At 44.7% G+C, this 12,600-nt stretch overlaps 1 protein-coding gene across 2 annotated transcripts in view; it reads left to right on the forward strand.

Moving 5' to 3' along the window:
* The first annotated feature begins 2,783 nt into the window (after window positions 1–2,783).
* LOC115480372 (protein DGCR6-like) overlaps window positions 2,784–12,600 on the forward strand; it is a 30,181-nt gene continuing 20,364 nt past the window's right edge. For both annotated transcript variants that reach the window (XM_030219019.1, XM_030219018.1), the window contains exons 1-3: window positions 2,784–3,007; window positions 6,718–6,878; window positions 11,750–11,850. In XM_030219019.1, coding sequence (XP_030074879.1) covers window positions 2,898–3,007; window positions 6,718–6,878; window positions 11,750–11,850 — 372 coding nt within the window. In that variant the 5' untranslated portion in view covers window positions 2,784–2,897. The remainder of the gene's footprint in view (window positions 3,008–6,717; window positions 6,879–11,749; window positions 11,851–12,600) is intronic.

The raw sequence follows: 12,600 nt of genomic DNA on the forward strand, positions 1-12,600 counted from the left end.
GGCTCAAGAAAGACGGAGAGCCAGGCATCGAAGTCGGTAAGGAAGGATGGGAGGGATTTATCAGGGGGGCGGTAAATGACTGAGTGGCAGTGGGTGGAATAGACGGATGGAGTGAACTTCAAAGGATGAGAAGCTGTGAGACTGAGGTAGGTGGAGAGGTTGGAAGCTGCAGGAGGGTGAAAGCAGTAGTCCGACGCCGCCACCGCGGCCAACTGGGCGGGGCGAATGGGAGAAAAGATAACCTCCGTGGCATAGGGCTGCGATTGAGGCAGAGTTGTCCGGGGTGAGCCAGGTTTCAGTTAGGGCGAGCAGATGAAGGGAATGGGAGATGAAGAGATCATGGGTGAAGGCAAGTTTGTTGCAGATTGAGTGGGCGTTCCACAGGGCGCACGAGAAGGGGAGGGAGAAGGGGGGAGGAGGGGAATAGGGATGAGATTGGAGATATCGCGGGAACGTTTGTATAGATGAGATGAGGACGAAGACAGGTGTGGGGCACCTGGGTTGGGATTGATGTCACCCGCGGATAGCAGGAGAAGGAGCAAGAGAGTGCGGAGAAGGGTGGGTGAGGAAGGGCGATGAAGGCGACGAAGACGGGATGCGCTTAGGAGGAAAGGGGAAGGGTTCATGGCAGGAAGGAGGTGTTGAAGGTTGAGAGCTAGGAAGGAGGAGGAAGACAGTAGGGATGGTGAGGTGGTGGGGGACAGGGGTAGGTAGGGGAGGGCGGAAGAGGACAGGGATGGGTAGTGAGATCGTGTGGAAGACAGCGGTGAGAGGGGGAAAAGATTAGGGAGGGACAGGGCAAGGAATAGGATGTGAATGGGGGCCATGGGTAGTGACTGAGGTGTTCAAGGGAAGGTAGGTGGGCTGGGAGACAGGCAGGTGAGGATAAGCAGTCGGGCAGGAGAGTGATGAGCTGGTAGGAAGATGGGCTGGGAGGCAGGCAGGTTTCAGGGTGGGTGGTAGACAGTCAGGTGATTGGTGGTCAGTCAGTGATTGGCTAGTAGGCAGGTTGAGTGGCAGGCTGGAGTGGTTTGAAGCAGGAGCTGGCGGACTAGGACAAGCTGAAGCAGACAGACTGGAACAGGCTGGGACAAGCTGAAGCAGACGGACTGGAACAGGCTGTATCAGGCAGACTGGAGCAAGCTGGCAGGAGCAGAGGGCCTGGAGTAAGGGAGTAGCTGGAGCAGGCAGGCTGTAACACGCTGGATCAAGTAGACAGGAACAGGTTGAGGCAGATGGACTGGAGCAAGCAGGGAGAGCAGGATCGGGCAGACTGGAACAAGCTGGATCAGGTGAGCTGGAGGAACGAGCAAGCAGGAAGCTGGATCAGGCGGACTGGAGTACACAGGAAGATGCTGGATCAGGCGAACTGGAGTAAGCAGGGAGATGCTGGAGCAGGCGGACTGGAGCAGGCAGGAAGAAACTGGATCAGGCGGACTGGAGCAGGCAGGAAGAAGCTGTACCAGGCGGACTGGAGCAGGCAGGGAGAAGCTGTACCAGGCGGACTGGAGGAGGCAGGAAGAAGCTGTACCAGGCGGACTGGAGGAGGCAGGAAGAAGCAGTGCCAGGCGGACTGGAGCAGGCAAGGAGGAAGCTGCATCAGGCGGACTGGAGCAGGCAGGAGGAAGCTGGATCAGGTGGACTGGAGCAAGCAGGAAGAAGCTTGCTCCACGTGTCCCTGAAACATATTCAAAACAGAATAATGCATTTGTGTATCTAAAATGTAAACTTCTACAAAACAGAAGCAGATGTGATTCCATGTGCCCCAATGAAAGGAGAGTTTAATTTTACTTCCATTTATTGATTCCAGAGGCCGCGTTGTAGTAGGCGCACAAACTTTTTAGTGCGTGCTGTGACGATAGAGACACCCAGCGGACTACAATGGGTGTCTCTATCATTGGAGTGCAGTAATTTTTAGCACGCGCTAAAACGCTTGTGTGCTTATAATGTGGCTTAGTAAACAGGGTCCCAGTCTTCCTAAGGCAGATTACAGCAACAGTTAAGATAAACCCATCAAGAAACAGGATCCCCTCACTGAAATCTGGCCATCTGTCTTCTATAGAAGAAAATACAGGTTTTATTAGTGCTGTTTCTACCATCTACAATCATTTTTAAGCTGTTTTAGTGATATTTAATTTTTATTTCACAATATTTATATTAAGCTTTCAAATAAATGAAAAAGCTGTCTGTTTAAAAAGAAATCTTTTGTCCTCCACCTTTTAAGGCACTGCCTATGCTTTTTACAAATGGACCAGGTCTAGACAGTCCTTTGTTTAATACTTACGGAAAGAACCAAAACACATAAAGGTTCAATAATGCTTCAATACAGCCACTCTGAATTCTCATCCCCTGTAATCTTCTCACCACACCCATACTTCTACTCACAGAAAATGAGTGCCTTTATGCTTTCTTGTTGTTATGTACTGACCCTTTTAGTTTCCCCCAATGTTTCACTGCTCTTTTCCATTGTTATATTCCTTAATGATACTCTGAGTTTGTCTCGCATAAATCCTCACAATGTAATCCATAACCGAGTAGTAACAAACTGTATTTCTATCACTCACAACTTATTGTAAGCCGCACTGAGCCCGGGAAAATGTGGGATACAAATGCAATAACATAAATAAATCAATCAATCTTTTGCTATTGTTTTGGGTGTACTTGTGACTCCGCCTACCGGCTTCAACCCATACAATGGGCTACATAGGCTCCCACCGTCTTCTCGGCCACCGTCTTTCAAAATGGCGGCGCTGACGTGACGTCATGACGCAGGCGTCGAGGTGGTCGTTTTGAAAGATGGAGGGCAAAGGGAGCCGGGCGTTGCTTTGGTTCTTCTAACTTTCTTCTCTCTTGATCCCTGAAGGTGGCTGGTGGTTCCGTCCTTTGGGCCCCTCCTGATGGATGACTTCCTGGGTCTTTACCAGGAACCGGCCGATACCAGCAAACAGCAGGAGAGACACTATTACTTCCTGTCAGAGCTGCAGAACCTGGTCAAGGATCTGCCCAGGTAAAAGGGGGCCGTGAGGCCTGGGGCTTCTGCATTTAACCCGCCTCACAGGGGCGTCTGAGGCTCGTAGTGTTCACTGTGAACGAGACAGACATCACCACACCTCACTCTCTCATAAGTATTGGGACAGGACGAAGGTCCATCAAGCCCAGGATCCTGTTTCCAATCCAGCTCACAAATACCTGGCAAGATCCCAGAAATAAGCAGTGCATTTTCCACATTTTAATAATGGTCTGCAGAATTTTCCTGTAGGAAGCCAGCCAAACCCTTTTTTTTAAAACCTTGTTAAGCTAACCACTTTTACTACATTCTCTGGCTATGAATTCCACAGTTCAATTATATGCCTCATCTGAGTAGGGTTACCATATGGCTCCAGAAAAAGGAGGACGGATTGAGCCAGCCGGGTTTTACTTCCATTGCTTTCAATGGAAAGCAATTGCGCCAGCCGGGTTTTACTTCCATTGCTTTCAATGGAAAGCAATGGAAGTAAAACCCGGCTGGCTCAATCCGTCCTCCTTTTTCTGGAGCCATATGGTAACCCTACATCTGAGGCTCCTAATGTTCACCATAAACAAGCCAAACACCACACACACCTCACTGTAGACCTCTTCCTCTGAGGCTCATACTGTTCACCATAAACAAGCCAAACATCACCAGACCTCAATCTCTCCTTATCTGAGGCTCTTACTGTTCACCATAAACAAGCCAAACATCATCAGGGCTCACTCTCTCATAAGCACATAAGGATTGGGACAACATCAAGCCCAGGATCCTGTTTCCAATCCAGCTCACAAATACCTGGCAAGATCCCAGAAATAAGCAGTGCATTTTCCACATTTTAATAATGGTCTGCAGAATTTTCCTGTAGGAAGCCAGCCAAACCCTTTTTTTTTAAAACCCTGCTAAGCTAACCACTTTTACTACATTCTCTGGCTATGAATTCCACAGTTCAATTATATGCCTCATCTGAGGCTCCTAATGTTCACCATAAACAAGCCAAACACCACACACACCTCACTGTAGACCTCTTCCTCTGAGGCTCATACTGTTCACCATAAACAAGCCAAACATCACCAGACCTCAATCTCTCCTTATCTGAGGCTCTTACTGTTCACCATAAACAAGCCAAACATCATCAGGGCTCACTCTCTCATAAGCACATAAGGATTGGGACAGAACATCAAGCCCAGGATCCTGTTTCCAATCCAGCTCACAAATACCTGGCAAGATCCCAGAAATAAGCAGTGCATTTCCCACATTTTAATAATGGTCTGCAGAATTCTCCTGTAAGAAGCCAGCCAAACCTTTTTTTAAACCCTGCTAAGCTAACCACTTTTACTACATTCTCTGGCTATGAATTCCACAGTTCAATTATATGCCTCATCTGAGGCTCCTAATGTTCACCATAAACAAGCAAAAGCATCACCAGACCTCAATCTCTCCTCATCTGAGGCTCTTATTGTTCACCACAAACAAGCCAAACATCACCACACCTCACTCTTCATCTGAGGCTCTTACTGTTCACCATAAACAAACCAGACATCACCACACCTCACTCTCTCATAAGCACATAAGGATTGGGACAGAACATCAAGCCCAGGATCCTGTTTCCAATCCAGCTCACAAATACCTGGCAAGATCCCAGAAATAAGCAGTGCATTTTCCACATTTTAATAATGGTCTGCAGAATTCTCCTGTAGGAAGCCATCCAAACCTTTTTTTTTTAACCCTGCTAAGGTAACCGCTTTTACTACATTCTCTGGCAGTGAATTCCAGAGTTTAATTATATGCCTCATCTGAGGCTCCTAATGTTCACCATAAACAAGCAAAGCATCACCAGACCTCAATCTCTCCTCATCTGAGGCTCTTACTGTTCACCACAAACAAGCCAAACACCACACACACCTCACTGTAGACCTCAATCTCTCCTCTGAGGCTCTTACTGTTCACCATAAACAAACCAAACATCACCAGATGGACCTCAATCTCTCCTCATCTGAGGCTCCTAATGTTCACCATAAACAAGCCAAACACCACACACACCTCACTGTAGACCTCTTCCTCTGAGGCTCTTACTGTTCACCATAAGCAAACCAGACATCACCACACCTCACTCTCCCATAAGTACATAAGTATTGGGACAGAACATCAAGCCCAGGATCCTGTTTCCAATCCAGCTGACAAATACCTGGCAAGATCCCAGAAATAAGCAGTGCATTTTCCACATTTTAATAATGGTCTGCAGAATTTTCCTGTAGGAAGCCAGCCAAACCCTTTTTTTTAAAACCCTGCTAAGCTAACCACTTTTACTACATTCTCTGGCTATGAATTCCACAGTTCAATTATATGCCTCATCTGAGGCTCCTAATGTTCACCATAAACAAGCAAAGCATCACCAGACCTAAATCTCTCCTCATCTGAGGCTCTTACTGTTCACCACAAACAAGCCAAACATCACCACACCTCACTCTTCATCTGAGGCTCTTACTGTTCACCATAAACAAACCAGACATCACCACACCTCACTCTCTCATAAGTACATAAGTATTGGGACAGGACGAAGGTGCATCAAGCCCAGGATCCTGTTTCCAATCCTGCTCACAAATACCTGGCAAGATCCCAGAAATAAGCAGTGCATTTTCCACATTTTAATAATGGTCTGCAGAATTCTCCTGTAGGAAGCCATCCAAACCTTTTTTTTTTTAAACCCTGCTAAGCTAACCACTTTTACTACATTCTCTGGCAATGAATGCCAGAGTTTAATTATATGTCTCACCTGAGGCTGCTAATGTTCACCATAAACAAGCCAAACACCACACACACCTTACTGTAGACCTCAATCTCTCTTTCTCTGAGGCTCTTACTGTTCACCATAAACAAGCCAGACATCACCAGACCTCAATCTCTCCTTATCTGAGGCTCTTACTGTTCACCATAAACAAGCCAAACATTACCACACCTCACTCTCTCATAAGTATTGGGACAGGACGAAGGTCCATCAAGCCCAGGATCCTGTTTCCAATCCTGCTCACAAATACCTGGCAAGATCCCAGAAATAAGCAGTGCATTTTCCACATTTTAATAATGATCTACAGAATTTTACTACATTCTCTGGCAATGAATTCCAGAGTTTAATTATATGCCTCATCTGAGGTTCCTAATGTTCACCATAAACAAGCCAAACATCACCAGACCTCACTCTCCTCATCTGAGCCTCATACTGTTCACCATAAACAAGCCAAACACCACACACACATCACTGTAGACCTCAATCTCTCCTCCTCTGAGACTCTTACTGTTCACCATAAACAAGCCAAACATCACCAGACGGACCTCAATCTCTCCTCATCTGAGGCTCTTACTGTTCACCATAAACAAGCCAAACATCACCAGACCTCACTGTCTCCTCATATGAGGCTCTTACTGTTCACCATAAACAAGCCAAACATCACCAGACGGACCTCAATCTCTCCTCATCTGAGGCTCGTAATGTTCACCATACACAAGCCAAACATCACCAGACCTTACTCTCTCCTCATCTGAGGCTCTTACTGTTCACCATAAATAAGCCAAACATCATCAGACTCCACTCTGTCCTCATGTGAGGTTTGTAGTGTTCTCTGTAAACAAGCCAGACATCAGCACAATCAGGGTCACTTTCTCCTTATCTGGGGCTCAATTCATCACAATTAGTGTATTTCTGATTGCAGCTCATGCCAGCAACGCCTGTCATATACAATTCTCAGTGACCTGGCTTTAGCACTCATTGATGGAGCAGTGTTTGAGATCGTTCAGGGTCTGCTTGAGATACAGCACTTAACAGAGAAGAACCTTTATAATCAACGACTGAAGCTGCATGGTGAGCATAGAGGTACGAGTCAAAAAGAGATGGTGCACTTTGCTTTAACACTACAGGAAGGATGAAACAGGTAAAGATCACATGGTTTATACAGTCTGTTCTCTACTAATCTCTACAGTCTTTCACACACGGGCATCTTTTGCACTTGTCCCGTGCTTTCCTTGGAGTCAGATACAGTCATTGTCTCCACCACTTGCACTGGGAGCCATGTTGTACCATGCATCCACTGCTTTTTCAACTTGATATTGCTTAGCACCCTCTTTACTACTTTGATGTATTGGTGTGATTCTGTCACTATTCTCAGTTAACAGCGAAGGTGATACCTGGTCTTGTCCTGCTATATTTGTCATGCAGGACACCAGCAAGGGAGTTTGTGGCAGACATCTTTGCAACTCTTGTCATCCTGAAAGTTTGCTTATGCTTCCATTGTTATTTTCCCTTTGCATCCTGAAGACCGTGAGCAGATTGATGTAGGCTTCCTGGATCAAGGTCATGCTGCCGTCTTGATGTAACACTTACAAAATATTCTGGTCTAATGTATTTGCTCTGAGAGCACTTGCTCAAAAGTTCTTAGTTCTCTGACATCTTGCATTTGCAGTATGAAGAAATCCCTCTGATCTGAACTTATCCATTCTTGAATCTTTTCTAGATACCGCTGACTCTTGGCTGACAACTAATCATCTAGTTCTTAATCTGTCAAAATCCATGGCCCTCTGGATTACTGGTCATTCATTCTCTCCTTTCCCCACACCCTCTATCCTTGCTGTACCCCTCCAGTTGGTCTGTTCCCTTAAGTATCTAGGAGTTGTTTTTGACTCCCAGCTGTCATTTGTCTCTCAGGTCTCTGCCACAACCAGGTCCTGTTTCTGTTTTCTATCTGTGCCTTCATAGATGACGATTTCTGGGCCACTTTACTGCACGCACTAGTGTCTTCTCACTTAGATTATTGCAATATAGTTTACTCTGATCTCCCCAAAACTGTTCTTAAGCAACTACAAACGGTTCAAAACACTGCTATTCATTTCCTCTCTCACACTCACAGATCTGAATATGTTTTTCCCCTTGTGGCTCGGCACTGTTGGCTCCCTGTCCCCTTTCATATTCAGTTCGAGATTCTTACAGTTGTCCATAAGGTCTTACACTCGAGAATCCTTTCGTATTCTCTGCCCCTTACTCCCCAGTTAGGGCTTTGCATTCTGCCTCTTCCTCGCATCGTTTCCTTCCTCCAGCCCACTGCTCTCTAATCTAATCCAGCACTTATTAACCACAGATTTCCTCTATCCACCCATCACTCTGCTTTTTTCTGTTCTGCCCCTGCTCTGAACCTTCGAACCTCAAGTTTTGTTCCCTCCTTAAAACCCACTTATTTTCCCAAGTTTAGTTTATTTGGGCTTGCAGTACTGCCTTTGCTAGCTAGCAGATCAAAGCAGTTTACACAATATCAAAAATTATAGAAAGGAACTACAATATTTAGGTAGGAAAGATAATTATCCATAGAATTCTTAGTTAGGGTGAGGAAATTGATAATGAGGACATCCAAGATAAATGATATTGCAATAGTCTAATCTTGTCATTAAAAGTGACAAAATAAGAATGAGAGTGAAATGATTTTGGATCGAAATAGCTGTGAACAGAGCATAGTTGACGTAGAATAAAGAAACCAGTTTTGCATACAGCATAAATATGTGAAGCAAATGAGAACTGGGAATCTATGATAATCCCTAAGTATCAGAAAGAAGTGACTGGATGAATGTTAGTCCCCAAGAGAGTGAGGGGAGCCTGCCCCTTAGTCATCCATGGGTGATACTGTTGTGCGGCTTGCCATGTGACGTGCCTCTTGCTTTCCTGTGCGGCCTGCCCTGTGCCGTGCCTCTTGTTTTCCTGTGTGGCCTGCCCTATGCTGTGCCTGTTGCTTTCCTGTGTGGCCTGCCCTGTGACGTGCCTGTTGCCTTCCTGTGCGGCCTGCCCTGTGCCATTCCTGCTGCTTTCCTGTGCCCTATTTTGCTCCATCTTGGGCTGTCTCTCTTTCTTAGAGTTCTTTTCCTTTTCTTTCATTTTAAAATTGTCATACACTGCTCTGATTTCCCTGACGGATGGTATATCAAGATTCTAATGAACTAAACATGCTGAGAAAGCTAAGCGTTTCTCCTTCAGTGTCGCTCAACTTTCCATCCTCTTTTTCTCTTGTTTAAAAAGATGTGTGTGACAGGAAGGCACCTAATATCAGTGTTCAGGTTATTTATTGCAATTTATGGTAAACCATTGGAAATGTGAATGTGAGCCTTCACTGTAAGGTAACCCTTGGTTACAGTTCACCGATTTGTGAGTGGTCCTTGATTGCAAGGAGTAGTCATGCCCTGCAGCTGTGGAGAATGAGAAAAATGCCATGTTCTGATGCTTTCAGGGTAGTCGTCGTGCACAAATCATCCAGAACAGACACACAGAAATGGTAAAAATGTCCAGAGTTGAAGACCTAGGACAGCATCTGTCTCCACTTCTTTCAGAATTGCCTTGTGGTGCTGGATCTGATCCAGTAGGTGATGTGCTTGTACAGACATGGAGCCCAGCCTATCTGTTATTGGAGGAGCTCTGTACCAAATAGTATCACAATTCTGTGCATATTACTACACATATAATTGCATGCGCTCACTTCATTTGGGAAATAGAATATAATAGAGACGATGGACAGAGCTATTGGGAGCTCTACCCTGTTTCCACCAGTAGAAATAATACCCTGTCATAATGCTTTATAGGTTAAGTGTTAAAAGTAATGGAAACTGTTGTGAATTGAGGGGTCCTAAGCCCCCCAAGAAGGCTGGAGTGACCTTAAATCTGACTCCATCTCTAAATAGCACTAGTACTGGGGTAATCAAGGAGTTGCCACTAAGGGAGACGTTAGGTCTAAGGAAAAGATACCAGCCTTATGACAAACTGGATTTAGATTACAAGTTATACAATGCAGAGAAAGATAGCCTGATACAGCAAAAGCATTTATACTTACAGCCTTTGATCATTAAGTGAAGCCCACAAATCATCATTTGGAATGAGGAGTTTATTTGCCAAGGTACAAGTCAAATCAGTATTTGAAGATGTAGAATTAAATACAAACCATATGATTCTAGTGGTTCATTGCTTGTGTTTCTGAGAAGCTGTCCATATAAATAATTTAAATTTTACTTAACACGGGTCCATCTAGAAACAAATACGTTTTGGTAGCACGCTGGAAGTTGTGTGATCTGTTGAGAGCATGGTAGCCTAGTGCGTACTGATGGAAAGGGACAGGTCACTGGAAGTGTGCATTTCAGCACTTTTTTTGTTTTTTTAGTGTTCATAGCTACTATGCACAAGTCAGCTTTGAACCTTGCAGGAGGGCCAATTTTGCCTCTTTGATCTATCTGCAAGTATTTAATATTACATTTTAGAGTGACCCTGATAAATGGTTTAATTTACTGTCCTTAATACAGGTCATCTTCAGGGGAAAACAGAGTGCGTGCATTTCCAATTACTGCATATATTTTCTCATATTTACATTCGGTAAATCCCTTGGCTGCCTGGAATCCTTATTTTCTTTTGTAATACTTGCTATTTTTTCTTCCATTTGCATCTTTGCTTTCCTGACTACTCTACCAGCTTCTCTGAGCTTTTCCAGATATTGTCGCCTGTCTACCTCTTTCTCTGATCTGTAGTTTTCTTTTTTCCTTGCCTTTTCAGCTGCTACTTTTGAAAACTCAAGTGGCCTTCTTTTCCTCTTGTATTTACTTTCCTTAACAGAAAGGATTGTTTTACCCTGAAAATAGTTCCTTTCGGTTTTGCCCACTGCTTTTCTACTTCTTACAGCTGTTCCCATCTAGCTAACAAGTACAAAGTTGTTGTGTTTTTTTTTTTTTTTTGTAGTCGAAAACCTTCACTTTTGAATGAACCCCATCCACACCTGTCTTAATATTGAACCACACCATCTGGTAATTACTGGATGCCAGATGATCAGAAACATTCTCCCATTCATAAGTACTAAATCCGGTATGGCCCCCCCATCCCTTGTGGGTTTCATTATCAACTGCTGGAACAGCTTTCCCTGTAGACGCAGGATCTCTCGCAACCCTGCAAACAAGATAATCCAACATCTGGCATATTAAAATCCCTATTAGTAGTACTCCCCTGTCATAGCTATATTGTGAATGTGTTAAATTTAATTCTCTGTCCACTTCTGCCTGTGAAGGAGAACATAAAAGTAGCCATACTGGGTCAGAGCAATGGTCCATCTAGCCCAGTATCCTGCTTCCAGCAGTGGCCAATCCAGGTCTCAAGTACCTGACAGAAACCCAATTAGTAGCACCATTCCATGCTTCCAATCCCTGACCTGTAAATAGATTTTCTTTTCTTTGTTTCCAGATTAACCACAGTGCCTCTTCTTTACCCCATAAGTCTTGCAGTTCTGTCACTTAATATTATCTTTAAAGTATAATGTGACTCTTCCTCCCTGTCCTTCGTGAATAGATTGTAACTCTGTGTATCACGGTCATGATTTTCTGTGAACCATTTGTCAACAACCACCACTAAATCCAAACCAGCCTCTTCCAGTCTCTAGATCCAGAACTAAGGGCTTTAGTATACGTTGCTTACCAGACGTTGCTCCTCTTTCCCATTTGTGTAGAGAAATTTAATGTTTCACTTACCTGGGGGCTTTAATCACCCAGTCTCAATGATTCTAGTTTAAAGCTGTCTTCAGTGGTAATTTATAGTTCTCAAGCTTTTTCTTCGCTGTTTTCTCTCATGGAGAATTTCTTTTCTTTTATACTATACTGTGAATGAAAATGTCATGGATTTGTTAATAATGATAGAAATGTACTAAATGGAGGAACTGTAACTGTTTCTTTTGGATTCAGTGCTCAAGCAAGACCTGCTTCGAAAACACCGGGAAGCCCAGCAGTCCTGCAAAGCTCATAACCTGCTGATTCTTAGAGCAGCACAGCAGAGAGAAATGGAGGTAAGGAGCTGGACTCGGATGAAAACTCCTTCCAGAATTCTTGCTGAGCTCTTCTTTTTTGAATCTGTTTTTCCATGTGTTGAAATGTGTGAAACTAACAACAACATTAAAAGAAAAATGTTCAATGCCATAGTTAGCATGTCGGAAAATTGCATCCATCTGCAAAATCTACACCTCCTCCCTGGGCTCCCTGATCTCATCTCATGGTTTCCACTATCATCTTTATGCTGACGGCACCCAGCTGTATTTCTCCACACCAGACATCACTGCGGAAACCCAGGCCAAAGTATCTGCCTGCTTATCCGACATTGCTGCCTGGATGTCCAACCGCCACCTGAAACTGAACATGGCCAAGACTGAACATATTGTTTTCCCACCCAAACCCACTTTTCCTCTCCCTTCACTCTCTATCTCAGTTGATAACACCCTCATCATCCCCGTCTCATCCGCCCGCAACCTTGGTGTCATCTTCGACTCCTCCCTCTCCTTCTCTGCGCATATCCAGCAGATAGCCAAGACCTGTCGCTTCTTCCTCTACAACATTAGCAAAATTCGCCCCTTCCTCTCTGAGCACACCACCCGAACTCTCATCCACTCTCTCATTACCTCTCGCCTTGACTACTGCAACCTACTCCTCACCGGCCTCCCACTTAGCCACCTATCCCCCCTTCAGTCCATCCAGAACTCTGCCGCACGTTTTATCTTCCGCCTTGACCGATATACTCATGTCACCCCTCTCCTCAAGTCACT

The sequence above is a fragment of the Microcaecilia unicolor genome, chromosome 11, assembly GCF_901765095.1.
Source record: "Microcaecilia unicolor chromosome 11, aMicUni1.1, whole genome shotgun sequence".
Taxonomy (NCBI): domain Eukaryota; kingdom Metazoa; phylum Chordata; class Amphibia; order Gymnophiona; family Siphonopidae; genus Microcaecilia; species Microcaecilia unicolor.